We start from the raw sequence: 27,978 nt of genomic DNA, 5'->3' as shown, positions 1-27,978 counted from the left end.
CGACCGGTTACGGGCTCCGTTTTGCTGTCGGCGCAGACTGCGGCGCCGGGAAGGTGTCCGCAGCCGCCTTGGTGGAGCGCGGGTTCAGCCTCGGGTGGGTGAAGAACACGCTGAGGGAAGGCCGCGGGAGGCCTGGCCCATCCCCGGTCCGCCCTCCGGTCCGCCCTGGTCCGCTCCCCGGTCCGCCCCCGGCCCAACCCCTTGGAGCAGCCCGGAAACGCTCCACCGGAAGCAGCGCGGCCAGGGCCCACGTGAACGGCGGCATGGCGGCTCACCGCGCCGGGCCTCTCAAGCAGCAGAATAAAGCGCATAAAGGCGGGCGGCATCGGGGCCGCGGGTCCGCACAGCGGGACAACAAGGGTGAGGAGACGTGGTTAGGAGGAGGAAGTTTTTAGCCGGTGTTTGCTGCTTTCCTCTGCCGGAGCCGGTCCCGGGCGCGGGAGGCCTCTGAGAGGGGGCGCCGAGCGGGATTCTTGGTTGCCTTTTTTCGGGCGCAGAGCTCGCCAACCCCTTCTGATCTGCCCCCCTTAGGCCGTCTGGGAGTGAAAACCGTGTGCAAGAAGGTGAGGAAAGAGCTCAGCCGAGTGGATCAAAGGCATCGCGCCAGCCAGCTCCGAAAGCAGAAGAAGGAGGCGGTGAGAAGGCGGGCTGGGAAATGATGCTCATTTACAAAAGAAGAAAGATATTTGAAAGGCAGAGTTACAGAGGAAGGGAATGACAGAGATCTTCCATCTGCTGATTTACTCAAAGGGGAGGGGGGTGCAAAGCCAGGGTTGGGCCAGCCAGAAGCTCCATCCAGGTCTCCCGCTTGGGTGGTAGAAGTCCAAGCAGGTGGGCCACTTTCCACTGCTTTCCCGTGACTTGCTTTGCCACAAGGCTGGGCTTGAAACAATGTCCTTCTAGGCCTTGAACTAGAACCGATGTTCCAGGGAAGTGAGGGAAGGACCCAGAAGGCCCTTAGAGGACAGGTTGGGTGCTCAGGCCTGGACTGGTGCTGCAGTGTGTTTTGGTTGAAGCTTCCGTCTTTTCCTGGGATATACCTATGGGTTTAGGGTGGGATGGGTGGGGGTGAGTTTGTGTGTGCATTGGGAGGTGTGATAACTGGTGCAAAGTGCTGGGGTGGAACTAGTCCCTGATGGTTGTATTACCAGGTTCTGGCAGAGAAGAGGCACCTGGGCAGCAGAGATGGCCCCCCTCACCAGGTCCTGGTGGTTCCCCTGCACAGCAGGGTCTCCTTGTCCGAGGCCTTTCGGCTGCTCCAGGACCGGGAGGCTGGTACTGTGCACTTGAAAGGGTGCGACAACACCCAGAGCTTTGTGCTGCTCTGCCCCCAGCTGAGACACCGATGGTTTTTCACATCTGCAAGGCCAGGTAGGGTACCTGATTTTTTTTTTTTTTTAATCTAATGTTTGAGTAGTGGCACTATTTTTTGAACATTACATGCCGGTGCCAATCACCTCTTACTGTTTTCTCTCTCCAGGGGATCTGCATGCTGTGTTAGATTTGGCTAAAGTAGCTGACACCATCCTCTTCCTCCTTGATCCTCTAGAAGGCTGGGACAGCACTGGGGATTACTGTCTTTCTTGCCTCTTTGCTCAGGGCCTCCCCACTTATGGTGAGTTGGATTAATGGATGCTAGGGAAGGAAGGGGATGAATTGACACTTATTGTGTACCTGTAATAGATTATGCACTATCTCTGGCATGGGGATATTGATAGGTTTTATTTAGCTGGTGGTAGAATGTACAGATGTGGTTTAAACTTATCCATTTTCTTAAATTATTAAAGTTTTAAGAAAAAAAGATCTCTGGGTATCTGTTGACCAGAAGAAGAAAAAGTTTGGTTCCAGTGTGACATTTCTGTAGGGTAGCTGAGTATGGGTTTTCCCAGTAGTCTCTGAACTCATAGTTGCACTATTAGGTTGTTTGCATTACAGGGCCTTTTCCTGTAGGGAATCAGTAGGTCATTAATCGCTTTCTCTTTGGCTGGCAGCCTTAGCTATCCAGGGAGTATCTGGCCTCCCACCGAAAAGACAAACAGATGCCAGAAAGAAGCTAAGTAAAGTGGTGGAGAAGTGCTTTCCGGATGACAGACTCCTCCAGTTGGACACTCAGCAGGAGGCTGGGATGCTGCTGAGGCAGCTGGCTAACCAAAAGCAACGGCACCTCGCTTTTCGAGATCGGCGGGCCTACCTGTTGGCTCACACTGTTGATTTTGTGGCTAATGAAGAGAATAGCATCGTGGGCACCTTGAAGCTCTCAGGCTATGTTCGTGGGCAGGCTCTGAACGTGAATAGCTTGCTGCACATTGTTGGACATGGTGATTTTCAGATGAAGCAGATAGATGCCCCCATGGACCCTTATCCTTTGAATACTAGAGTGGTTAAATCCCAGAAGCATACAGGCATGGCAATGGAGGTAAGATGACGTTCTTAAAACTATGGGCTGTAGATTTGTATGGCTGTAGATTTTTGGCACGGAATGGAAATACATTCACAGAGATGGTGGCCTGCACTCTTAAGCCAGTGGGGGGTTACTAGTTTGGAGTATGGCAATAGTCTAGATACTATCTACTTATCTACACTAAAAAGTCTTGTGTTTATTCTGCACTTCAACTGAGTATGAACTTATAAAAGACACAAGGTGTGGTTGCTTTCCTCAGAGAATTTAACCGGGTCAGGAAAACACCTGTGAACTATGGAGTGTGAGAGCATCCGAATTACAGATATGCCATGGAAGCCAAGAACACACATTCCTAAGCCTCAGATTTGAGCCAGGTGCTGAGAAAGATTTATGAGTTGAAGGGATGAAAGACTGTATTAGAAGTAGAAACAGTGTGAAAACGAGGCACAGAGAACCATCAGAGGGTTTCTATTGGAACTCTAAAGACATGAACTTCATGGGAGTGAGGTACGTAATCAATAAGTAGGAGTGGAACCAGATTAAGGAGGGCCTCGGGAGCCGGCAGAGGCACAGATTTAAAGTACCGGCAAACAGCCATTGGGAAAATGGTGGCAAACTATGGCTTTCTGTTTCCATCCATCTTCTCCGTGAGGACTGTTGTTTCTGGTTATTGTGTGGGTTTGGGGTTCATGTTTGACCATCAGATCGGTTTTCAGGTCTGTGCTGGGGATGCTGTGACCAATATGGAAGAAGACATTAAGGTCCTGATGAAGGCTGACCCTGAAAAACAGGAATCTTTGCAAACAGAGGTTATCCCAGATCCAATGGAGGGAGAGCAAACCTGGCCTACTGAGGAGGAGCTAAGGGAAGCAGATGGTGAGTATTGGCAGGGTTGTTGTTTCCTGTGTGATGTAGAATTGTGGGTTTTGTCTAGCAGCTCGTGTGAAGATCACCGAGGACAGAGTGGAATATGGATGAATGTGTGTACTTGAAAGCACGTTCCCTCATCCGTGAAGGCTGTATGTTTGCTCATTTTTAATGTTAATTTATTTATTTTTATGTATTTGAAAGGCAAAATGACAGATCAATCTTCCAACTGCTAGTTCACTCCTCAGGACTCAAGCCAGCATTCCCAGTATGCCAAATAGGTATACCAAGCAGCATCCTTTTTTTTTTTTTTAATTAATTTATTTTGGGCCCGGTACAGCAGCCTAGCAGCTAAAGTCCTCACCATGGGGCCCAACGCGATAGTGTGGTGCTTAAGGTCCTCCCCTTGCATGCACCGGGATCCCATATGGGTACCGGTTCTAATCCCGGTGGCCCCGCTTCCCATCAGCTTCCTACTTGTGGCCTGGGAAAGCAGTCGAGGACGGCCCAAAGCCTTGGGGCCCTGCCCCCGCATGGGAGACCCGGAAGAAGCTCCTGGCTCCTGGTTTCAGATTGGCTCAGCTCCAGCCATTGCGGTCATTTGGGGAGTGAATCATCGGATGGAAGATCTTCCTCTCCGTCTCTCCTCCTCAATGCATATTTGAATTTCCAATAAAAATAAGCAGATCTTAAAAAAAAATAAAGTCCTCACCTTGAGCATGCTGGGATCCCATATAGGCACTGATTCTAATCCTGGCAGCCCTGCTTACCATCTAACTCCCTGCTTTGTAGCCTGGGAATTGTGGCTTCGGACTGGTGCAGCACTGGCCATTGTGGTCACTTGGAGAGTGAATCATCGGATGTATGATCTTCCTCTCTATCGCTCCTCCTCTGTATATCTGGTTTTGCAATTTAAAAAAAAAAAGTTTTATTTATTTTATTGGAAAGGCAGATTTACAGAAGAAGGGAAAGAGAGAGAGAAAGATCTTCCATCCACTGTTTCACTCCCCAAGTGGCCACAACGGTTGGAACCAAGCCGAACCAAAGCTAGGAGCCAGGAGCTTCCTCTGGGTCTCCCACGCGGGTACAGGGTCCCAAAACTTTGGGCTGTCCTCGACTGCTTTCCTAGGCCACAGCAGGGAGCTGGATGGGAAGTGGAGAATCTGGGACGCGAACCAGCATCCATATGGGGCTCTAGAGTGTGCAAGGAGAGGATTTAACTACTAGGCCTGACCACCATTCTGGGCCCCCAGATTGCATCTCAACCCAGTGCGCAATGCCTACCCTATCATGTTTTATAATAAGTTGTGTATAACAAGGTATGTATCTAGCTGTGTAAAGTATTGCAGCCAGATTAAATTGGGAAGTAGTCTTTTCTAATCATGTCTGTTAGGGATTCTTAGCAGGGTTATTGAGCATCTTAGCTAGGTGAAAATACCTAAAGTGATAGGGAAAAGGAGGTGCATAGTTTTCTTGATTCTTTTGGACTTTTACAGATTTCTTGAAGGAAAGTTCCAAAGTGGTGAAGAAAGTCCCCAAAGGAACATCTAGTTACCAAGCTGAATGGATTTTGGATGAAGACGGTGGCAGTGGTGGTGAGGGAGATGAATATGATGATGTAGAACCTGAGGATTATATGGAAGAGGAATCTCAAGTAAGCAAATGGGCCCTGGAGCCAGCGTTGTGGGCATAGTGAGTTAGGCCACCACAGAGGACACTCATGGCAGATTGTGGGTTCAAGTCCTAACTACTCCAATTCTGATGTAGCTCCCTCCTAATGCAGCTGGAAAGTAGCAGTACTTGAATTCTTGTGACTCATTTGGGAAGTTAATCAATAACTGGAGCATCTCTGACTCTGTATCTGCTTTTCCAATAAGTAGATAAACCTCAAAAAAAAAAAAAAAAAAAAAAAAAAGAGGGTCCTTAAACTACTTCTATATATAACTTCAAATGTAAGGCAAATGGCAATCCTGACTTGAGGGGTGTATAGGTTCAATTTCTTGCCTCTTGGAGCTGGCATTGAGGCACAGTGGATTAAATTACCACCTATAACATCAACATCCCTTCTGGGTGCCAGTCTCATCTGTCCTATTTCCAGTGCAGCTCCTTGTTGATGTGGTTAGGAAAGCAGTGAAGACGGCTCAGGTTCTTGGGCTGTTGCTATGCCTGTGGGAGATTTGGATAGAGTTCCATTCTCCTGATTTGGCCTGGCCCTACCCCAGCTATTGTAGCCATTTGGGGAGTGAAGCATCCGGTGGAAGGTCTTGGTATCTTTTTCTCTTCTCCCTGTAATTCTGTCTTTCAAATAAAATCTTTGCAAAAGAAACAAACAACAAAAAAACCGGCCTCTCTGGGTACTAGGAGTAAGACTTATGTTTTATAATTTAGGTTCCATTGGACGTACGTATATATATGTAAAAGATTTGTTTTTATTGAGAGGCAGAGTTATAGGGAAATGAGAGAGAGAGTTCCTGCGTCCTATGGTTCACTCCCCAAATGGGCTCAATGGCTGGTGCTAGGCTAGTCTGAAGCCAGGAGCTTCTTCTGGGTATCCCATCTGAGTGCATGGGCCCAAGAACTCACTGCTTTCCCAGGCATCCTAACGGAGCTGGATTAGAAGGCAAATAGCTGGGACTCCAACTAGTGCTCATGGGATATCATAGTCAGCCCCCATTGATTGGGACCAAGTACCTGTTAAATTTTCTTAGCTTAGTGGACTTTGAGGTAGAGACAGATGCAGGTTTTGGAATTTTTTTTCCCTCTTGAAATAACTACCTCTTTATTCTATAGGGTGAGGGTAGTGAAGTGGAAGATGAACAAGAAGAATGTGAAACTATGACTATAGGGGAGGACTCTGTGCGTGATGATCTGTATGATGAGAAAGTAGATGAAGAGGCTGAGGAGAAAATGCTGGAGAAATATAAACAGGAACGAATGGAAGAGATGTTTCCAGACGAAGTGGACACGCCCCGTGATGTGGCTGCCAGAATACGGTTTGTTCAGAAGCCTAAATTCAGTCAAGCGGTTTTATTTAAAATTTACATGGCTCAGAATAAAAAAAAATAAAAGCAAAAAACAAATAAAAACAAAATTTACATGGCTCCAAATGTCAATGTGATGCAGAAGAAAACATTTTATATTGTAAACTGCTACATACATATTGGAAACGGTAATGTATAGAATTAGGGTGTAGACCGTTAGAGGAGCTTGATGAAGAAGTACTGAGGTTAATTAGCAGATAGTTCCTCTTGTTGATGTATATATAACATTTGGAGGTTTCTGGGTTGCTTGGAACAGTAACAGGGAACGTGTGAAGGTATCCATGATCAGGTTTCCTCGGGGGCCAAGTCTCATTAAAGCCAGAAAATTTTCACTGAAAATTAGAATAGAAAGGCTATTTTCATCCTTGTCAGGTTACCGAGTCTGTTCCTTGACAGGAGACAAGTCAGAGAAGCAAATGGGTTCTCCACGCACTGATAGACTCCCCAAATACCTGTAATAGCTAGGTTTGGGTGGTCAGGAAATGCCAGCATCCTGAAAGTCCACCTGGGTGTCCTGTGTAGGTGGCAGGGACCTAACTTGAGCCATCACCTGCCAACTCGGCCCCAGGCACTCCAGGATGCAGATGCAGCCATCTGGAGTGCCGTTTAACTGCTAATTTCTTTAATTCTTCTGTATTCTAGATTTCAAAAATACAGAGGACTTAAGAGCTTCCGGACATCTCCATGGGATCCTAAGGAAAACCTTCCTCAAGATTATGCTCGGATCTTTCAGTTTCAGAACTTTACTAATACTAGGAAAGGCATCTTTAAAGAGATTGATGAAAAGGAGGTTGACGGAGCTGAGGTACCTACTTTCCGTGTCTGTCCTGAAAGTTGCTTTCATTTGCTTTGGTGCTCCCTACTCCTCCTCTTGGCCTGAGAATGAAGATCCAATTGTTGCCCATAGCTGAAGTAAAGGAGTACTGAGTACTCTGCAAGAGCAATACAGGGAACAAAGTATCAGATGACACCTGCTGATTTCATCTAGATAACTTTATTTAATTATTATTATTTTTTAAAGATTTGTTTTAATTGGAAAGGCAGATATACAGAGAGAGAGAGATAAAGATCTTCAGTCCACTGTTTCACTCTCCAAGTGGCTGCAACGGCTAGAGCTGTGCTGATCCAAAGCTAGGAGCCAGGAGCTTCTTCTGGGTCTCCCATGCATGGGTGCAAGGACTCAAGGCTTTGTGCCGTCCTCGACGACTTTCCCAGGCCACAAGCAGGGAGCTGGATGGGAAGTGGGGCAGCTGGGATACGAACCAGCACCCCATATGGGATCCTGGTGTGTGTACTAGGCTACTGTGCTGAGCCCAGAAAATCAGATTTACAGAGAGGAGAAACAAAGATCTTCCATCGGGCCCGGTGGCGTGGCCTAGCGGCTAAAGTCCTCGCCTTGAATGCCTCGGGATCCCATATGGGTGCCGGTTCTAATCCCGGCAGCTCCACTTCCCATCCAGCTCCCTGCTTGTGGCCTGGGAAAGCAGTTGAGGATGGCCCAAAGCTTTGGGACCCTGCGCCTACACAGAAGACTCGGAAGAAGTGCCTAGCTCCTGGCTTTGGCTTGGCTCAGCCCTGGCTGTTGTGGCCACTTGAGGAGTAAACCAGTGGATGGAAGATCTTTTTTTTTTTTTAATTACAAAGTCAGATATACAGAGAGAGGAGGAGAGACAGAGAGGAAGATCTTCCGTCCGATGATTCACTCCCCAAGTGAGCCGCAACGGGTCGGTGCTGCGCCAATCCGATGCCAGGAACCTGGAACCTCTTCCGGGTCTCCCACGCGGGTGCGGGGTCCCAAAGCTTTGGGCCGTCCTCGACTGCTTTCCCAGGCCACAAGCAGGGAGCTGGATGGGAAGTGGAGCAGGTGTGATATGAACTGGCACCCATATGAGATCCTGGCACATGCAAGGTGATGATTGAGCCACCAGGCTATCATGCCAGGTGCTCATCTGGGTAATGGCAAGACAATCTTGAAGGGTGAGAGTTGTGTTTTGAGGAAGTCTGAGAGCTGAATTTGGGAAGTTGATTGTCATTGTTGTGACTTGACAGGTAACTCACTAGTGTCTACTGCCTTTGTCTTGTAGGTTGGTTGGTATGTCACAGTCCATGTTGCAGACGTCCCCGTGTCTGTGGTAGAGTCTTTCCGGCAAGGAGCACCCATGGTTGCCTTTTCTTTACTCCCTCATGAGCAGAAGGTAAGCCAGCCTGTTCTGAAAAGTCTAAAAATCTGGTTTTGTTTGCTCATGTCGCTGGAAACATTGTATTCTTTATGAAGAGGCATTGAAGAGAGAAGTCAATGATGGGTTTACCCTACATGTCTGAACCTGTCTGAAGCATCTCAGTGATGCCATCTGTGGTTCTGAGACTTCTCTGAGATAGTTTTTCAGGTTAGACGTACAGGGCTGGCAGCCGAAAAACTAAAGGTATTGCCGATGTACAGAGTTCTTGGCCAATGGTGGTGTGTGTTGGGGTTCTGTGCCATCCCTGGCCCTGGCCTTTGGTCTGTGTGGATAAGGGTGACAGTGGAAGAACAGGCTTGTGAATGCTTGTGACGGTGAGGTGAGTGGGTCAGTGATTAACTTGAAGGCCACCTGTTTTGTGGCTGATGTCCAGCTCTCTTCTGTTGGATGCAAAAAGTGAGCCTAGAGGAGTGCGTTCAAGCTGTAGCCAGCTGGAGCTTGGCTGGAATACCTTTTGTTGGTGGAGGTAAAGGGAGACTGTGCCATCACCTGTAATCCACCTGAATTTGTACTAACATTCCCAAGAGTGAATCGAGCTGTCTGCTGGTGCGCTTTGCCTTTTTGCAGGCCAAGCTGTTGTATTTGCAGACTGTGAAGTGCTGTTTTCCTTACCTGGTCCTCAGATGTCAGTGTTGAACATGGTGGTGAGGCGGACCTCTGGTGACACCGAGCCTGTGAAAGCCAAGGAGGAGCTCATCTTCCACTGTGGGTTCAGGCGCTTCCGCGCGTCGCCTTTATTCTCTCAGCACACTGCAGGTCAGCAGTTGGGAAGCTCCTGGGTTCTTGTCCATCTTACACTAGGGGACATTGACTTGGGGTGGGAGCAGTATGATCATAATAATTAGGTCTCTAGGTTTGAGGTGTTTTAAGTACTCTGGCTTAGGAGCCAATGATGTTTTTATTCAAAATGTCTGAACCTGTCTGATGCATCTCAGTGATGCAATCTTTGTATTGCTGCTGAGGCTTCTCTGCCATGAGTATACATTCCAGGTTTTTTTTTTTATTATTTGTTTGTTTTTCCTTAAAGGCAGCATGAGAAAGAGAAAAGAGACAGAAAGATCTTCTGTCCACTGAATCCTCAAATGGCCACAATGGCGAGAGCTGGGCCTGTTTGAAGCCAGGAGCTAGGAGCTTTCCCAGGCCATTAGTAGGGGATCAAAGGGGGTGCCAGTGCTGTAGGTGGAGGCTTAATGTGCTGATCCACAACATCGGCCTCATCCAGTATAGGTTTAGAATCACAGCTGGCAGCTTTATAAAAAGGGAGTATCAATTTGTTGGGTGCCCTTGTGTGCGATGTGTTAGTAGGAGCATGGGTGAAGGAATGGAGCTGGGTGTGGTCACAGTTGGGCAAAGCCAGGGAGCTGTGGGATTTGAGATACTGAGCCTGGGTGAGTTTGGAGAGCAGTGACATGGGACCAGGGCCTTCTGAATATTACCTTAGCACATTGGTGACTTACTTGACCCTTAGTAATGGTGGAAGTACTGATTTTTTTTTCCTTTGCAGCTATGCTCTTTTAAAAGATTAATTTGGCAGGAATGGTGGAAGGTTATGTTGAAGGTAAAATTGAAGCTCCAGATAATGTCAAGATTAGGGATGAACAAACTGGCCTCGGGCCAGTCTGATCATTGCTTGTTTTTGTCAACAAAGGTTTATTTGAACACACAACTTTTTATTTTTAAAATTAATTTATTTGACTGTGAGACAAGACAGAAAACTCCCATTTGCTGATTCAGTTCCCAAAGTGCCTGCAGTGGCAGGGGGCCAAAAGCAGGAATCCTGTCCCAGTGTCCCCAGGTGGGTAGCAAGATCCCCATTGTTTGAGCCATCACCACTGCGTCCAAAGGGCCGGGTTAGTAGGATGCTGGAGTAGGGAACCCGAGCTGGAGATTATTTTTATTGGTGCAAGACAGATTTTTTTAGATCTAGTAGGGCGGAGGCACAACCTGCCTTAGGCTTCGGAGTTGCAGTAATCCGGGCTTTTCATAGCTATCTGGATTGATTACCTATGGCTTTTCTCAAAATGTCTTTGTTATTTTCTAACCAAAAATTTCTGTATTATGGCAGCGGATAAGCATAAATTTCAGAGATTCCTGACCGCTGAGGTGGCCCTAGTGGTAACTGTGTACGCGCCCATCACTTTTCCTCCTGCATCTGTGCTGCTCTTCAAACAGAAAAGTAACGGTAAGTTGAGTTCACAGAAGTGAACTGACTCCTGGTAAGGTCCTTAATAGGATTTAATTTGCCTCTTATGTTTAAGTTGAGAACCAAATAATGTTAAGAAAGTGTAACAATAATTTTCAACATATACTACTTCCCACCTCACAGTGGGTCTAATGTAGAGAATGACAAGCTGGGTTTTCATCTTGGCTGAAAATGTTAACTCATAGCAGGAGGCTTCTCAGAGTGCTACTTAGCCCACACTTTTTACTCTTGGCCAGCCTAGTACATTGTTACCAAGATTCCTTCAAGGACATTTTGCATAGATGTGTAAAAGAATTGGAAGCATAAACTCAACAGCTGCTTTGCTTTCGCGTCTTAGGAATGCACAACCTCATTGCCACAGGCCATCTGATGTCAGTGGATCCAGACAGAATGGTCATCAAGAGAGTTGTTCTGAGTGGCCATCCTTTTAAAATATTCACTAAGTCGGCAGTAGTGCGTTACATGTTCTTCAACAGAGAGGATGTGCTGTGGTTTAAACCAGTGGAACTGAGAACAAAGTGGGGCCGGAGGGGACACATCAAGGAACCTTTAGGTATGAGAATATGGGATTTGGGACCTTGTCTAAATTTCCCATGTTACCGAATGGCTTGGATTAGGAGTTCATTGCTTTAAAATTTCCCACATTTAATTTTACTAACTTGCTCTGTTTTCTTCCTAGGTACTCATGGCCACATGAAGTGTAGTTTTGATGGGAAACTAAAATCCCAAGATACAGTATTGATGAATCTCTATAAACGAGTTTTCCCCAAGTGGACTTATGATCCATATGTACCAGAACCAGTGCCTTGGGTAAAAAGTGAGATTTCGTCACCAGAACTTGAAATGGATGCTGAATAATGGACTCCCTGGGCTTCTGTCACTGTAGGTGCAGGACCCTGTGCTGTGCCTGGGCATTTTATTGTTTCTAATTTAACTGGATGGTTTACAAAAGACTGTTTTGGCTTTGGCAGGAGTTTCAGTTAAGTACAAAGTTTTTCTCCTACTACTTGGACAAACAATTAAATCCTACTGATGTTTCTTCTCTTCGTTGGAATTGTGAACTCTATTTTAAGAGAGAGGAAACGTTGACAATAACCAGAAAACAAAGTTCCACATATTTGGAGACATTGAATCCCATCTCTTCCTTTGGGTAACTTAAACACAGACAGACTGAGCTGGCCTTTCAGCCTGCTTCATCCAAGTTACAGAGCTGAAGTCTACATTTCCACCACTGAGCACAACACAGATATTCTTTACTTCTGGGGAAACAGTTTGAAAATGCTGAGAAAGTACAGCAGCCACTCCAACAGCAGCTGTCGGTTCAATCAGTAGCTTCATCCTTTCCCACACCAGCTTGGTCGCATACTGTTGGTATAGAAGGGAGTGAGGATGAGTGATTTGGAAGAGTCTAAGGGGTTTACTCATACAAAGATCAGAAGAGGATCTATGCTCTGTCTGGGTTTCCTTGTTGTGTGTTTGCCAGTAAAGAGCAGGCTTTTTCATGACACTGCTCCACCATCAACATGGTCATAATTAGGGTGCCCTCTTCAACATGTAATGGAGTCACCAGGTTAAAAGTCCCTCTGGGTCTCTTGCTTCTCCTAGGAGGATGAAGTGCTTTTGCCCAGGTTCCTTTGTTCCTTTTCCCCTTGGAGTCTTACCTTAATCTCATCCTCTGTGACAAGGAATATGTCATCCACAAGGTCCCTGATAATAGGCCAGGTGTTTAAGCCAATGCTGGACTTGACGCCGTCTGCTATGGTTTCTGGAGGACCAGGATTGGGTGTGAGTTCCCCTTTCAGTTTGGACTGGTAGCAGTCATCTGCGTTCAAGGGTTCAGCAGCATAAACCTTCACATTGGGTCTCAGAGCCTGGGAAAGGGAGCCTCACATCAAACAGGCCCAGTAAATGACATTCCTTCCAAAATTTACCCCTGTGATAAATGTCATGAAAATATGACTATGAAGTACTTTATAAATAAATTGTTTACTGATGGCCCTCAGATGTCTGGATCACATCTGGCTCCACGGTTATTCTGGGGAAAAGGGAGTGCTTGTTGTGGGGGACTGTGTTGATAAAAGGGGATTCAGGGATGAGATGTGGGAGTGCCACTCATTGTAACTGCTCAGTGAAGAGGGTAGTGAGGCAAAAAAGGCCTTCCATTCAAGTACCAAGGGATTATAGCAGTGGATGGCAAACTGGGGGACATGACTGAGCAAGTCACTCATATCCTCACTGTATTATGGCACAAAGTAAGCTCTTGATGCTGGAGGCAGGAAGCTCTCCAGAAGTGTTCTCACCTTAACCGTTATTGCTATTCCAGCAACCATTCCTCCTCCTCCTACTGGAACCACAAGTGCATCCACCAAGGGAACCTTTAGTAAGAATGGAAAATATGAGTGAGACCACTAATAGGCAGTTTTTATGTACATATGAAGTAACTGAGTCTGCAGCAAAATGGTTTTACCAGGAGCTGTATTACCTGGTTCAGCACTTCCAGGGCAATTGTCCCTTGCCCAGCTATCACTGTGGGTTCCTGGTTGGGATGTATCATGATGCCTTTTGTTTCTTCTACAATTCTCTTTGTAACATTTTCTCTAGACTGAAATACGTTGGATTAGTTTACTTGATTTGCATTTAACAGACCTTCCAACAAGTTCAATTCAGTCACGACACATTGTTGACCATTTATTTTTCAAATGGATCCTGCCCACAAGAGGAGGGTATATTCTTCGATCATGGGGAGAGGTTGGGAAGTAACTGATACACTTAAAGGCTATGGAGAAAAATGAAGGAATTTGTTTTATATGAGTTGGTCAGAAAGGGCCTCTAGTATTAAAGTAACAACAGATTTGAGCAAATCGGTCTTTCCACATGAACATTCCACAGAACTAATAAGTTGAAAGACTATAGAGTAGGAGTGTTTGGCCTTTCTGAGAAACTGCTAAGAAGCCAAGGTGACTGGCATGGAGTATTTTAAGGGAAAATTGCAGATGAGCTGAAGGTACAAAGGAACCAGACAGTTCAGATCAGGCCCAGATGATGCAGCACTATGCATGAAATGGGAAACAGTGTTTTGAGTGGACAAGAAACATGTCTGGACTTACTAAATGCATGGCATTGAAAACAAGGGACAAGGGTGGAAGAGGCTAGCTAGGTTACTGAATCAATGAGAATTGATGTTGGAATCAGGGTAGCAGTGGGCTGCTGGGCTAGCCTGGAAATAATTTTGAAAAATCTGATTTGCATGTGGGGTTTGAGACAGTTATCAAAGGTAATACCAATTTTTTTTCTAGTTTACTGGAGATAAGGATTGGAATGGGACTAACTGGGATGATCAGGAGTTTGGTTATACACTGGGAAGTTTGAAATGCCTTTGACATATCCAAGTGGGAAAAGGGTGTCCAGTCTGTAGAGTGTTAGAATAGAGGTAGTATTTTAAACGGACACTAATAATACCTGAGTGAGTACAGGTAAGAAGTTGGAGCAGACCAACACAGATGAGGAAGTGATGTAGGGGACTGAAGAGCAGCAGCTAGTCCAATGAGACGGCTTTCTTACCTCATCACTCGGCTCGCTGTACACAATAGAGGCGCCATAGGCTTGGATGGCCAGTTTCTTACAGTTGGGAGCTGTTTGGGGTACAACAACATGAACAGGGATTCCTGGGTGGGGAGAACATAGGAGAGTTTAGGATAGAAACTTCTTGCAAGGTTCAGTACCAAAGCTATCGGCTCTCACGGATGATCCTACCCAGGGGCCCGACAAATGAGTCGGGTACCTTCCAGTTTGGCAGCATAGGTGAGAGCCTGGCCATGGTTCCCACTGCTGTGAGTCACGACTGCTTTAGGCTTTCCTTCTGAGGTGGCAGCAATCAAGCCTCGGACAGCGTTCAGAGCACCACGAATCTGCAAGAGGAGACACAGTAAACCCCTGCTGTCACGTGCTGCATCACAGCAGTGACATGTTCTGTAAAATGCAATTGTTGGACACTTGCAAATATCAGATACAGCATACTTAAAGATGGTATGGTTTATGGCTTCTAGGTTACAAATCCACCCAGCATGCTTCTGTACTTAATATTGTAGCTCCAGGGTCTGGCGGTGTGGCCTAGCGGCTAAAGTCCTCGCCTTGAATGCCCCGGGATCCCATATGGGTGCCGGTTCTAATCCCGGCAGCTCCACTTCCCATCCAGCTCCCTGCCTGTGGCCTGGGAAAGCAGTTGAGGACGGCCCAATGCATTGGGACACTGCACCTGTGTGGGAGACCCAGAGGAGGTTCCAGGTTCCCGGCTTTGGATCGTCGCAGCACCAGCTTGTTGCGGCTGACTTGGGGAGTGAATTATCGGACGGAAGATCTTCCTCTCTGTCTCTCCTCTCTGTCTATCTGACTTTGTAATAAAAATAAATAAACCTTTAAAAAAAATATATTGTAGCTCCAACCCAAGGGGAAGTACTTGTGTATCTCCACATGGAAAACATATAGTTTAAATGCAGTAGAAAAGAGAAGAACTGTGGCCTAGTGGCTAAAGTCCTTGCCTTGAACATGCCCTGGGATCCCATATGGGCGCCGGTTCTAATCCCGGCAGCTCCACTTCCCATCCAGCTCCCTGCTTGTGGCCTGGGAAAGCAGTCGAGGACGGCCCAATGCATTGGAACCCTGCACCCGTGCGGGAGACCCAGAAGAGGTTCCTGGTTCCCGGCTTCGGATCGGCACAGCACCAGCCATTGCGGCTCACTTGGGGAGTGAATCATCGGACGGAAGATCTTCCTGTCTCTCTTCCTGTCTGTATATCTGACTTTGTAATAAAATAAATAAATCTTAAAAAAAAAAAAAAGAGAAGAACTGGTAGACGTGGCTAGGGCAGTTTACCTCAAATGATGTTTATAGGACTATGGGTTGTTCTAGGCAAGTCAGTGAGTGCTTGTGAAGGCCTCACACATTACTGTGCACTACTGGAGACTTCATAAAGACTACTCCTACTCTATACAATAAACTAACCTTACTCAAGTGTAACATACCAGTTTTGTAACTTTTTTTTAATTTAGATTTTTATTAGAAAGATATAGAGGAGGAGGAGAGATAGAAGAGCTTCTGTCTACTGAACGACTCCCCAAATGGCCGCAATGGCCAGAGCTGCGCCAATCTAAAGCCAGGAGTCTCTTTCGGGTCTCCCAGGTGGGTGTAGGGTCCCAAGGCTTTAGGCCATCTTTGAGTGCCTTCCTAGGCCACAAGCATGGAGCTGGATGGAAAGGGGGACCACCAGGATTAGAACTGGTGCCCATTTGGGATCTCAGTGCATTCGAGGCAAGGACTTGTAACCACTAGGCTACCATGCCAGGCCTAACCTTTCTTTTAAGGGTATATTTGAAAGACTTCATGCCACTCTGAAACTAATGGTCAATACTCAGAAGATTCATAACAAGTTAACACAGAGAAGATATATCTTTTCCACTTAAAATATTCTGAAGGTTTGAGGAACCAACATTGTAGTATAGTGGGCAAAGCAGTCTTCCGGGGTGCTGGTTCATGTCTCAGCTGCTGCATTTCTGCTATCATTCCTTGATAATGGTGTTGGCAAAACAACAGAAGACGGCTCAAGTGCTTGGGTCTCTGCCACTGGGATAGAGTTCCTGGCTTTGGTTTGGTCTTTAGCCCTGGCTGTTGTGGTCACCTGCTAAGTGGGCCAAAGGATGGAAGATCTGTCTTTCCCTCTCATTCTTTCAAGATAAGTAAATACATTAGAATAATAAGAAGAAAGCAGAGGTAGGCACAGAGATCTTCCATCTATGTTGATTCACTTCCCAGATGGCTCAGGAGTCAGGAATTCCATCCTGGTCTTTCCACATAGGTAGCAGAGGCTCAGATCCTTGGGCTACCTTTCATTGCCTTCCCAGTGTATTAGCTCAAAGCTGAACTGGAAGTGAAATAGCTGGGACTAAAACTAAATTTGCATTGCAGTGGTCACTTAATCCATTGTGCTACAATGTTGACCCCTTAATGTATAACTTTTAAAAACATTTACTTATTTTTACTTTATTTAAAAAGCAAGGAGGGCCCGGCGGCTTGGCCTAGCTGCTAAAGTCCTTGCCTTGAATGCACCGGGATCCCATATGGGCTCCAGTTCTAACCCCAGCAGCTCCACTTCCCATCCAGCTCCTTGCTTGTGGCCTGGGAAAGCAATCAAGGACAGCCCAAAGCCTTGGGACCCTGCACCCGTGTGGGAGATCCAGAAGAGGTTCCTGGTTCCCGGCTTTGAATCGGCACAGCACTGGCCGTTGCGGCTCACTTGGGGAATGAATCATCGGATGGAAGATCTTCCTCTCTGTCTCTCTTCCTTTCTGTATATCTGACTTTGTAATAAAAACAAATAAATCTTACAAAAAAAAAAAAAAAGCAAGGAAACAGGTGGTGAATCTTTCTATCTGCTGGTCTATTCCCCAAATTCTCACAACAGCCAGGGCGACACTTAAGCCAGGAGCCCAAACCCATTCTGGGTCTTCCATGCAGGTGGCAGTGACAAATACCTGAGTATCACAGTTGCCTCTCACATAGTAGGAAGTTGGAAGCAGGGCTGCAACTTGAATCCCAGCACTGTGATATAAGATATGGGCGTCCCAAGTGGGGACCTAGTCACTATCATTCCTGTCCCTAAAACTACTTATTTGAAAAACAGACAGGCAAATTTCTTGTTCTGTGTCCTGGAGTTCAGGTATCCCAAGCAGTAACTTAACTACTGCACCAAATGCTTTCCCTTAATTTACCATCTTAACTACTTTTGAAAAGCAGTACGTATTTTTTTTAAAGATTTATTTGTATTTTATTTGAAACACAGGTTTGGGCCCAGTGCAGTAGCCTTGTGGCTAAAGTCCTTGCCTTGCATGTGCTGGGATCCATTTGGGATCTGGTTCTAATCGCGGCTGCCCCACTTCCCATCTAGCTCCCTGCTTGTGGCTTGGGAAAGCAGTTGAGTTCAGCTCAAAGCCTTGGGACCCAGAAGAAGCTCCTGGCTCTTGGCTTCAGATCGGCTCAGCTCCAGCCGTCATAGCCACCTGTGGAGTGAGCCAGCAGATGAAGATCTTTCTTTGCTTCTCTGTAAATCTGACTTTCCATAAAACTAAATCTTAACAAAAACAACAAACAAACAAAACAAGATTTATTTGCTGTTTCACTTCCCAAATGCCCATAAGAGTTAGAGCTGGTCCATGTCAAAGACAGAGAATGCAATCTGGGCATCCCATGCGGTTGGTGGCGACTCCAATATTTGAGCCATCACTTGCTGTGCATTAGCAGGAAGCTAGAATCAGAGGACGCACCAGGACTCGAACCTAGCTGCAGTACTGGGATGTGGGCATCTCAAGTGAGGTGTCAGTGTACTGTGCCAAATACCCAGCCTGTCTTAACCATTCAAAAGAGGTAGGTAAGCCTAGAGACCCCATGTGTTGGTTCATTCTCCATATGCCTGCAGTGCCCAGGCTAGGGCAGGCTAAGTCAGGAGCTCAGAGTTCAATCCGGGCCTCCCACAGATTGCCTGTAGGATACAGCTTAACAGGAAGCTAGAGTCCAGCGGAGCCAGAGCTGGAACTCAGGTGGGTCTCCCAAGGGGTACTTTAACCACCTACTAGTTGCCAGTGACATATTTTGTGGAAAAGGGTCTTAACTATTTTCAGATCTTTCATATTCAGAAGATACCAGGGTATAGTAAGGTGAAAAGATAAGTGCTTCAGACATCTAATCACACTTCCCATTTTACTCGCAACAGTCTGGGCTGACGGCTCTTGTCTCAATTGTCAGACATTTCCCCTTGGAATCTCAAATATGTTTGAACAAGAGTTTGGGTGATAAATACAAATATTTATGTAAATTACCTGGACAATAAATTATATGATTTGTTAATAAGGTATTTTTAGGTTATCTAACAGTGGCTTATCAACACTATGATGCTAGGTAACCAGAACTCAAAAAGGAAAATTTCTGCAGCTGTTTTTGAAAACATACATGGGGGGAAGGAGACCAGTACAATGGCTCAACTGGCTAATCTTCCACCTTCAAGTGCTGACATCCTATTTGGACACCAGCTTGTGCTCTGGTGGCTCTACTGCCCATCCACTCCCTGCTTGTGGCCTGGGAAACCACTGGAGGTTGGCCTAAGGCCTTGGGACCCTACACGTGCATGGGAGATCAGGACGAAGCTCCTGACTGCGGCTGGCTTTGGATGGGTTCAGTTGCGGCCATCTGGCAAATGAACCAGCAGATGGAACATATCTTTCTGCCTCTTTGTAAATCTGCCTATCTAATGAAAAAAAAAAAAAACTAAAATAAGAAAAAAGAAAACATACATGATATACTAGCAGAAAAAATTGTTACCTTAAAAGATCCAGTTTTCTGAAAGAGTTCACATTTGAAGAAAAGATTTCGCCCTGTTGCTTGATTGAAAATGGAGCTTGTTAGCACCGGTGTGAGGTGGATAACATCTCGGATGTTGGTATGGGCTTGTTCAACATCAGCAAAGGAGATGCAGTACTGAGCACACATAGTTCTGAAACCCAGGAATAAGAAAAGGGCCACAGCAAAGTCTGAGATGGTGTGTTTATTGATAATTTTTGAAAATGTGTAACACAGAGATGAGGTTGGAGCATTGTATCTAATTGTCTCCATTACTAGCAAGCCAGAATTTCAATGGAGAATGGGGCTTCAAGTGGAACTAAATTTTCTTGGTGAAGCTTTATATGAACTGAAGGTACTAATAGAAAGCTAAGCCCTCTCCTTCCCCTAGTAGCATCCATTTCTTGGGTTCTACCTTGCTTTTTTATTTTTAATATAAATTGCTTCACAAATTTGCATGTTCCTTGTGCACTGGCCACGCTAATCATCGCTGTATTATTCCAGTTTTAGTACATGTACTGCCAAAGCAAGCACTCTACCTTGCTTTTCATCATTGTTGTGAGAGTACTTGAATATACTTAGTTCAAAATCTGATTTAAATTTTAATTTAAAAAGCAATATAAAAAATAAAGTTAATAAATGCCTATAGCCCATTTTAATAAATGATGTAAATTTTGTTTCTTTCCATGGTTTTAATGTACACATATTAAAAAGCAAAAACTAAAAAATGTATAATTACAAGATAATTGAGGTGAAAGGATTTTTTTCTTACTGCTCCATTTAGTTGCCATGTTTACTGTAGCCTTTAAACATTGTTTCTTTTTCTTTATTAGTAAAAGTTATCCATGTTCAATAGAGACAATTTAATCTAAAAATAGGCATGTGAAAACCACTAAACTTTGCTTCATAAATATAGTTGCTTTATAACCTCTGGTGTTTTTTCTTGTCCTGGTAATATCTATATATAGTCCTGGTAAGAAATTTTTATATATATGCAGAAAAAATTCTTTTTTGACAAATTTTATTTATTCAATGTTATTTGCATATCAACAGATATGAATGTATTGATTATATCAACACGTATATTTATGCAATTTTTAAAAAATGGCTTAATGTCTAGCCATTTTAGTTTATATAAATTAACAGGAACAGAACCATTTTTCCTGTATATTCTTTGGTCTCTTATTCTTTTGTGATTCTTTAATGTGCCATTATTGACAGAATCATCTTTTGCCTCTGAAATGCCATGTTTATCAAAAAATTAAGTGCCAATTCATGTTTACGGTTTTGTATTCTGTTGCATTGATCGGACTTACCAATTCATTTTCTAGTTGGCCATTATATTAGAAAACTTCTCTTCGACTTTTTCTAAAATGTGTTGGCTTCGAGCAAACCTTACAATTTTTTTGTCAAGGGCTCCAGAAAGTGCACTTTAAAATACATAAATTAATTGGGACATAATCGACGTTTAAAAGTGTTTAGTTTTCCATGAAAGGTGACTTTTTAAATTTCAGAATCCTGTTATTGTGATTTGTATTTTGTATATATCTGATTAAAGTTAGTCCCAAATATAGTTTGTTTTTGCTGCATCTGGAAAAAGGCATTTTTCTCATCAGATTCTAAAATGACTGATAACCTAAACGAAAGCTAATGATTTTGTAGGTTTATCACATGACTTTTTTTAGATTATCTTATTATCTTTTTAGATCTCATACCTATAGTTGATCCTGTGTACCTTTTAGAAAAAAATTCTATGTGCAAATACAGAAAGTTTGTGGTTACCTTATATAAACACCTCTGATAAGTTTTTCATTGACTTCACAATTACTAGTTTATTTGGATTTATCACCTTTTCTTAATTTCAGTAATTTCTACTTTTTGGCAAAGAAAGTTTAAATATCATATTTGTTAGTTCAAAGTTGGATACGTCAGTAGTAATCTAAAATCACCTTCATATATGGTTTAGTTATTGCTTTATTCATTCAGTCAATAAATACTGAGCACTTTTATGTGTCAGATATTATTGGGTCTAGAGAGGATGTTAGAAGGACCAATTTGTCCTACACCAATTTATGATCATTGTCATGAATCTCTCATTTTGTCATATTAATATCCCTGTTTTCAAGAAAAATTAGTATACGTTTACATGTATTTATCTACATGTGAAGTGAATATGGTAAAATATTACATTTTTAAATCATAAAACTGAATTTATTGGGTCCCAGCATAGTAGCCTAGCAGCTGAAGTCCTCGCCTGGCACATGCCGGGATCCCATCTGGCTCCCAGTTCTAATCCCGGCAGCCCTGCTTCCCATCCAGCTCCTTGCTTGTGGCCTGGGAAAGCAGTTGAAGCCGGTCCAAGCCCTTGTGATCCTGCACTCATGTGGGAGTCCCAGAAGAGGCTGCTGGCTCTGGATCAGCTCAGCTCTGGCCGCTGTGGCCACTTGGGGAGTAAACCAGTGGACAGAAGACCTTCTTCTCTGTCTTTCCTCCTCTCTGTATCTGACTTTCCAATAAAAAAATAAATCTTTGAGAAAATTAGATTAATTTTAAAAAGAAAAATAGACATGTTCTTGCCCTCATACACCTTACAACCCAGTGGAGATGAGTAATAAGCAATGCAAAAATAAGCACAAGATTGCAAAGTTTGATGGTTGCTTTGCTATGACAGCTACTCAAGTGGTAGGGAGCCAATTTAGATAGATCAGCAATGAAGGTTGATGAGAGGCCTCCAGTGAGAAGTAAAATATAAGTAATGACTCAGAGAATGAATGGATTTTATTCAGGTAGAGAGAAAAGTATTTCAGGCAGTTGGAAACACACGTAAGCCTTTAAGAAAGGACAAGATGCCCGATGTTTCTGAGAATAATGATCAAAGGAGAGTGTGAGATGAGTGCTTGGTGAGAAGAGTGATGATAGCAAAGTCCTGACAGTTTAGGACTTTAACTCATGGATGCATTTTTTCCTTATGAGTCATAGAATGTCAAGTAAAAAATTCCCATTTTTAGAAAATCGTTCTGGCTACGTGGTGGTGAATGCAAAGGGGACCAGGGTAGAATTGGGGTGTACAACTAAGAAGTTTCAGTTGTCCCCTTAAAAGCAAACGAAAGAATGGAAGAAAGAGTGGAGATTAGGAAAAAAAAAAATAGCGCAGGATACATTTTAGAAACAGAAACAGTTTAAAAATGGACAAAAGCCTGAATAAAATTTTCTCCGAAGATACACATGGCCAACAACCACATGAAAAATATTCAATATCACTGATCTGTGGTGTACTACTTCATGGGCTGGCATCATGTGTAATACATTAAGCTTCTGCCAGTGGTGCCAGTGCCCATGCTGGTTTGAGACATGGTTGCTCCACTTCTGATCTAGCTCCCTGCTGGTGTGCCTGGGGAAGCTGCAGATGATGGCCCAGGTGTTTGGATCCCTGCACCCACTTGGGAGACCCAGAAGAAGCTCTGGGCTCCTGGCTTTGCATCAGCTCAGCTCTGGCCATTGTGCTCATTGCCAACAGTGAGTCAGCAGATAGAGGGTTTCTAACTCTACAGCTACGTAAAATCTGACTATCAAATAAAGTAAATAAAGCCTAAAAAAATATCGACTATTTTTAAAAAGAAATACTAATTCACAATAATGAATACACCTACAATAGAAAACCCAACAGACCAGTGTGTGGCAAAGCTGGCGAAGTCTCTACCTGCAATGCCAGCATCCCATATGGACATCAGTTCCAGTCCCAGCTGCTCCACTTCTGATCTAGCTCCCTGCTAAGTGGCCTTGGAAAGCAGTAGAAGCTGGCCCAAATGCTTGGGACCCTGTACCCATTTTAGAAGCTTGGAAGAAGCTCCAGGTTCCTGGCTTTGGCCTGGCCCAGCTCTGACCATTGTAAAATGGGGAGTGAACCAGAAAGATCTCTGTTTCTTCCTCTCTCTGCAACTCTGTCAAATAAAATAAAAACAAAATAAAATAAAAGGAAACTATTGACCTTTGAGGATGTGGAGAAATTGGAATCCCCAGGCACTGCTGGTACAAATGCAAATGGTACAGCTGTTCTAGTAAACAGTATGGTGATTCCTCATAATGGTCAATATAACATTACTGTTCAATCCAGAAATTTCACTCCTGGATATAGACTTAAAAGAACTGAGTGCACAGCTTCGAAGACTGGTTTTACAACTGTTTTCTTGCTTTTTTCTTTTTTTTTTAAGATTTATTTATTTCTTATTACAAAGTCACATATAAAGAGAGGAGGAGAGACAGAGAGGAAGATCTTCTGTCTGATGATTCACTCCCCAAGTGAGTGCAACGACCGGTGCTGTGCCGATCCGAAGCCGGGAACCAGGAACCTCTTCCAGGTCTCCCACACGGGTGCAGGGTCCTAAGGCTTTGGACCATCCTCGACTGCTTTCCCAGGTCACAAGCAGGGAGCTGGATGGGAAGTGGAGCTGCTGGGATTAGAACCGGCACCCATATGGGATCCCGGGGCGAGTTCAAGGCGAGGACTTTAGCAGCTAGGCCACGCCGCCGGGCCCTACAACTGCATTCTTAGCTACATAACTCACGACCAAAGGTGGACGTGTCCGTTGACAGATGACCAGACATCATGTCATGTACCTACAATGGAATATTTTTCAACTCTACAAAGGAGGAGATTTTGACGCATGCTGTATTTTCACGAATGAACACTGAGGACAGCGTGTCAATTGAAATAAGTCAGTAACAAAAGACAAATGTTGCATGATTCCAGTTATATAAGTGGTCACATTCATAGACAGAAGTGTAAGTGCCAGGGCCTGGGGAACTGTTGTTTAACTGGTAGAGCATTCTGCAGATTGACTGCACATTGTGTATAAATGCTAAATGTATTTAGTATTTATAGTCATAGTCACAGTAGTCATAGAAGTGGTTACTTGGGAAACTATGTCTTTTACCAACTTTTTTTTTAAACTCACTACCATCAAAAAGAGAGATTATAATAGGCCTCTTGGTTCCCAACTCCCATCATTTGAACTAGTTTATGAGGCTGACAGGATTTACTGGCTGTAGGTATTTAAGGAAGAGCTGAACAAAACCACAGGAAGAGTGTGAGTATAGAGCTTCAGGAACAGTGGGGACCAGGGGCTTGAGAGCTTTCAGGGCTGTTTCTCACCTCGGCTGCCTTCTGCATGTCGGCTTCTTTTCCACTGCATACCAGCTGGCTCCATAGGGCAGGACCCGTGACTGTGGACAGCTCCTGTGCTTTGGGCTCTATGCTCTTCCACATTGCAGTTTGAATTTGTAGTTTGAATTTAAAAAAAATTCTGAGTAAGGGCTCTGACTGATCCATCTTAGCCTAGAATCACTGGCCAAAGGGATGAAGTCACGGAAGGCGATATGCAAAGGTAAGAAGTATTGATAGTAACATGAAGTGGGTGGTTAGCATGGGTTGGAAGCTGGTTTCCAAGTCCCATATTGAGGTGCCTGGGTATGATATAATCTGGCTCTGTCTTCTGGCTTCAAATTCTTGCTAATGGAGACCCTGGCCAGCAACAGTGATGGCTCAAATAATGGAATCCCTGCTGTCCAAGTGGGAGACATGGATTGTCTTCAGGCCCAGGTCAGTCCTGGGCATTTGGGAAGTGAACCAGTAGACTGGCAGGTGCTGTCTTTCCCCCACCACCTGGCCCAAAAGAAACAGAATGAAATCTACACCACTATAAGAGTTATTTACAATTAAAATACATACATGAAACATTAAACAATAGTACACTAAAAGGTTTGTGGAAAATAGAATCAAAAGACAAATGTCTTTTGGGAAAAATTTAAATCTATGGACACAAGGACTCTTCCAAAACTTCAGGAACAAACTGTGCTGTGAGAAAACTATACATGAACTTCTAAATATTTCATACTGTCTTGTAATTCTATTTTCCAGGAATGTTTTGAAGTAATCTCCCATTATTCAAAGATACACAGATACATTCAAGACACAAATCAAACAGACCAGAGTCACTAAGGGCACAGGGATGGAACATGCGTGGGAATCAGAACAAAGAATAGAAAGATAGATTGTCCTATAATCTGTGTTTGAAAGACATTGTGTGGATTTTGTTATGAATATTTTCATTAGCTTAATTTCTAAAATAATCCATGATCTTAGCCTAATTTTGTCCTTGATTTACAAGTTGTTTAAAATTGGCATTAAAAATGTGATTATAAGAATTTTTTTTTGCTTAATTTGTAGTTACTCATCTCTATTGAGTCTCAGTGACTGTGACCTATACAAGTTTTAGTTTTGGAACTTGAATTCCTCCATCCCCTCTATCCAAATCTGCTTTAGTATTTTTGGTTTCCTCATAATGTGACTAATCCCTAGTTTAATAATTTAAAACATGACAGAACTTTCAGTCTCTACTACCAAATCCCCTCTTTTCTACACAGGCAGCCACTTTCCAAAATTTGGAATGTATTCTTCTGCGTCTTTTTTAAGATGCATTTATACAGAATTTACATAGACCATAAATGGTTTTGCTACACATAAAGTCATATTATATATATTGTTCCACAGGTGGCTTTTTAAGGAAAAAGCATTAAATAGATCTTGAAGACTGTTCCATTTTGATATCTAAACACATTTTGTTTTTAAACTCATAAGTTTTCATTATGATGCATGTCCTTATCTGGTATTTCATGACTGCCTCATGAAATCTGAGAATTCTGACTCTTTCACACTTAGTAAAAAATCCTCAATTTGACTATTACCAGTTTTTGCATCTGTTCTCCACGTCTCCCGTTGTTATCTCTCAGTTTTTATGTATTAATTTCTCTCTGAGTTCTGTAAATATTCTTGAACTGTTTTAAACTGTTAGCATTATCTAATCTGCAGGTCCCAATGTTGCACTAAATCCACAATCCCATTTGTTCTAATTTCTGTCTTTCCATTGTTCTTCCATCATTTTTTTCTTAAAACGACGCAATATTCTCCCAAATTTCCATGTCAACACGAATTAATGTTTAACACTTCTGGGTCTGACTACCCCAGTCCCTTCCCCCTCCTCTGCAGCTGCTGAATCCCTTCATTTAACCTGTTGGTGGCTAAGTGTCACCTCACTTGAGTTCAAAGAGTGTTCGGGTTCCTCAAATCTTGCAGGCTCCAGGCTCCAATTAAAGCACAATTCGTAACTGTTCTCTGATAGTTTCCAGTCCCTGAAGACTGGGTGGAACAGTGCCGGGGTAACAGCGGGACATTTGTAACAGTTCAGGGACTAAAAGGGTTACAGTACCACCAGTTCCAGTCTAGTTAAAGATGGAAAAAAAAGTATCCACTGGAACCCGGGGAGCGGCGGGAGACAAGGGGACAACTTTTTCCTAAGAATTTACACGGATACAGAAATTCCCAAGGTGCCTTCACAGTACTTTCTCTTCCTCCTCCACACAATCTCTTCCCTCAGCCGAGCCCACGATGTAATTTATCTATTTTAAAAATCAGGAGGTGTGGAATGAATGTGGTTTGCCATAAAGAAAATAGCCTTGGCTACCCCGGGACCATCAGCTGTGCCACAATGGGGCAACTGCCTTCATTCAGTTCTCGGGGAATCCGTTCTTTAATTTTACAAATGAGAATAAATACTGGATTTTTAAGCTCCACCCTCCGCCCCAAAAGCCTGCACCTGTCCCGGCCTGTGTGTGGCGCGACACCGTGGCCTAGGATGGCTATAGGAGGCCAGATTGTGGGTGCCTGCGTTTACCTAAGCCCAGATCACCACCCGTGTCCTCGGGAGCGGCCACCACCTCAGCCTCCCCGCACGCCCGGCCTCCCCTCACCTCACCAGGGCCGCACCTCCACCTCCGGCTGCAGCACACCTGCCCTCGCCAGCACACCTCTGCGCACGCGCAGCGCCCGCCCCCCGCGGCCCGGCTCGCACTCCTGCTCAGTTCCTACCGGAGCGTGCGCTCCGCGCTTTTCTCCCAGTGCGGCCACCGTCGTTCGGGGAGGGCAGGGAGGGCCGCGAGGGGGCGGGGACAGGGGTGGGAGTGGGAGAGCGCGCGCGCCCGCCCGTCGTGGTTTCCTGGCTGCGCGCGCGGCGCTGGCGGAGGAGCTGCAGCTGGAGCCGCAGCCGCGAAGATGGCGGAGGGCTTGGAGCGTGTGAGGGTCTCGGCGTCCGAGCTCAGGGGCATCCTGGCCACCCTGGCTCCTCAGGCCGGGAGCAGAGGTGAGTCGCGCCGCCCAGCTCCTGGGCCGGGCCTGCCCGCCCCGCCTCCCTCTCCTCCTCCCTGCTCCATGTCCGCGGCGCCCGGGAGCCCCCGCCCCTTCCCCCAACCGCGGGGGCGGGGGCCGCCGGACCAGCTCCGGGGGCCCGGCCGGCCAGGGGCGCCCCCCGCCTGCTGGGAGAGCCGAGTGGTCCCTCTACACCCCCCCCGTCCCCTTCCCCGCTGACTCTCCCAGTGGTCAGGAGACGTGGAAAGGATGCTTGGTGGGGTCCGGCAGGCCCCCCTCACTGGTGTTTCCTTCCCTAAGGGCTCGCCCGCTGGCCGTTGTGAAGGGACTGGGGACACTGATTGAAGAGAAAAGGTCTTCCAGCCCGGGACTTCCTTGCTGAAGTTTTCCCCTCTTCCACGGCCGGCTCCTGAAAGCTACGCCACTGGAGGGCTGACGCTACGCTGCTTTGGCCTTGGCATGTGTGGGAGCAGTTTTTAATCCGAGGGGAATGCTCCTTTGGCAAGTTTAGAAGTCTCCAGACACATCAGGGAAACGTCAAGAAAGATTACAGTGTCGCACGTCTCCTTTGTTCCGTGTGGAGTTGGGTAGTGGCAGCAGTCTGGGAAGTTGTTAGTGCACTGAGTTAGGTCACTCGGCTG

The 27,978-nt window shown here is 45.1% G+C and overlaps 3 protein-coding genes and 3 non-coding genes across 11 annotated transcripts in view; 4 read left to right on the top strand and 2 right to left on the bottom strand.

The window, feature by feature from the left end:
• Positions 1-175: 175 nt before the first annotated feature.
• On the top strand, positions 176-11,799 carry TSR1 (TSR1 ribosome maturation factor). The gene is made up of 14 exons (XM_004594044.4): positions 176-360; positions 532-635; positions 1,152-1,371; positions 1,481-1,615; positions 1,992-2,416; positions 3,118-3,277; positions 4,765-4,922; positions 6,059-6,261; positions 6,952-7,114; positions 8,394-8,504; positions 9,173-9,305; positions 10,615-10,731; positions 11,090-11,305; positions 11,432-11,799. Exons 1-14 carry the CDS (start codon positions 264-266, stop codon positions 11,608-11,610), a joined length of 2,421 nt encoding a protein of 806 aa, XP_004594101.2. The 5' UTR covers positions 176-263; the 3' UTR covers positions 11,611-11,799.
• On the top strand, positions 8,595-8,685 carry LOC118759730 (small nucleolar RNA SNORD91 family). Its single transcript, XR_004996383.1, has one exon. It is a non-coding gene; the product is annotated as a small nucleolar RNA SNORD91 family (small nucleolar RNA).
• On the top strand, positions 9,428-9,523 carry LOC118759729 (small nucleolar RNA SNORD91 family). The gene has a single exon (XR_004996382.2). It is a non-coding gene; the product is annotated as a small nucleolar RNA SNORD91 family (small nucleolar RNA).
• A 108-nt stretch (positions 11,800-11,907) lies between the features above and the next one.
• Positions 11,908-27,071, bottom strand: SRR (serine racemase). 6 transcript variants are annotated; one of them, XM_004593967.3, is made up of 8 exons: positions 26,944-27,071; positions 19,120-19,291; positions 14,534-14,660; positions 14,314-14,417; positions 13,235-13,354; positions 13,053-13,127; positions 12,414-12,623; positions 11,908-12,117 (listed from the first exon to the last, which is right to left on the bottom strand). In XM_004593967.3, the coding sequence occupies exons 2-8, from the start codon at positions 19,285-19,287 to the stop codon at positions 11,908-11,910; spliced, it is 1,014 nt and encodes a 337-aa protein (XP_004594024.2). In that variant the 5' UTR covers positions 19,288-19,291; positions 26,944-27,071. The 6 variants fall into 6 exon arrangements, with proteins under 6 accessions (XP_004594024.2, XP_058532176.1, XP_058532175.1 ...); XM_058676193.1 differs by having other exon boundaries at positions 26,868-26,988; XM_058676192.1 differs by lacking the exon at positions 26,944-27,071 and adding an exon at positions 24,290-24,408.
• LOC118759702 (U6 spliceosomal RNA) lies at positions 19,567-19,671 on the bottom strand. The gene has a single exon (XR_004996357.2). It is a non-coding gene; the product is annotated as a U6 spliceosomal RNA (small nuclear RNA).
• Positions 27,072-27,102: 31 nt separating the features above from the next.
• The window catches only part of SMG6 (SMG6 nonsense mediated mRNA decay factor), a 241,730-nt gene continuing 240,854 nt past the window's right edge, over positions 27,103-27,978 (top strand). Inside the window, exon 1 of the mRNA XM_004593965.4 lies at positions 27,103-27,332. Coding sequence (XP_004594022.2) covers positions 27,245-27,332 — 88 coding nt within the window. The 5' untranslated portion in view covers positions 27,103-27,244. The remainder of the gene's footprint in view (positions 27,333-27,978) is intronic.

This window comes from Ochotona princeps, chromosome 17 (assembly GCF_030435755.1).
Source record: "Ochotona princeps isolate mOchPri1 chromosome 17, mOchPri1.hap1, whole genome shotgun sequence".
Lineage (NCBI taxonomy): Eukaryota > Metazoa > Chordata > Mammalia > Lagomorpha > Ochotonidae > Ochotona > Ochotona princeps.
This window is presented reverse-complemented; position numbering and strand designations above follow the sequence as displayed.

Coding starts and splice junctions, on each gene's coding strand:
- SRR (XM_004593967.3), bottom strand. CDS start 19,287: ATGTGTGCTCAGTACTGCATCTCCTTTGCTGATGTTGAACAAGCCCAT. Junction 13,355..14,313: donor ACAGCGAGCCGAGTGATGAG/GTAAGAAAGCCG, acceptor AACGTATTTCAG/TCTAGAGAAAATGTTACAAA. Junction 12,624..13,052: donor GAATAGCAATAACGGTTAAG/GTGAGAACACTT, acceptor TCCCTTTCCCAG/GCTCTGAGACCCAATGTGAA.
- TSR1 (XM_004594044.4), top strand. CDS start 264: ATGGCGGCTCACCGCGCCGGGCCTCTCAAGCAGCAGAATAAAGCGCAT. Junction 361..531: donor CGCACAGCGGGACAACAAGG/GTGAGGAGACGT, acceptor TGCCCCCCTTAG/GCCGTCTGGGAGTGAAAACC. Junction 11,306..11,431: donor ACACATCAAGGAACCTTTAG/GTATGAGAATAT, acceptor TTTTCTTCCTAG/GTACTCATGGCCACATGAAG.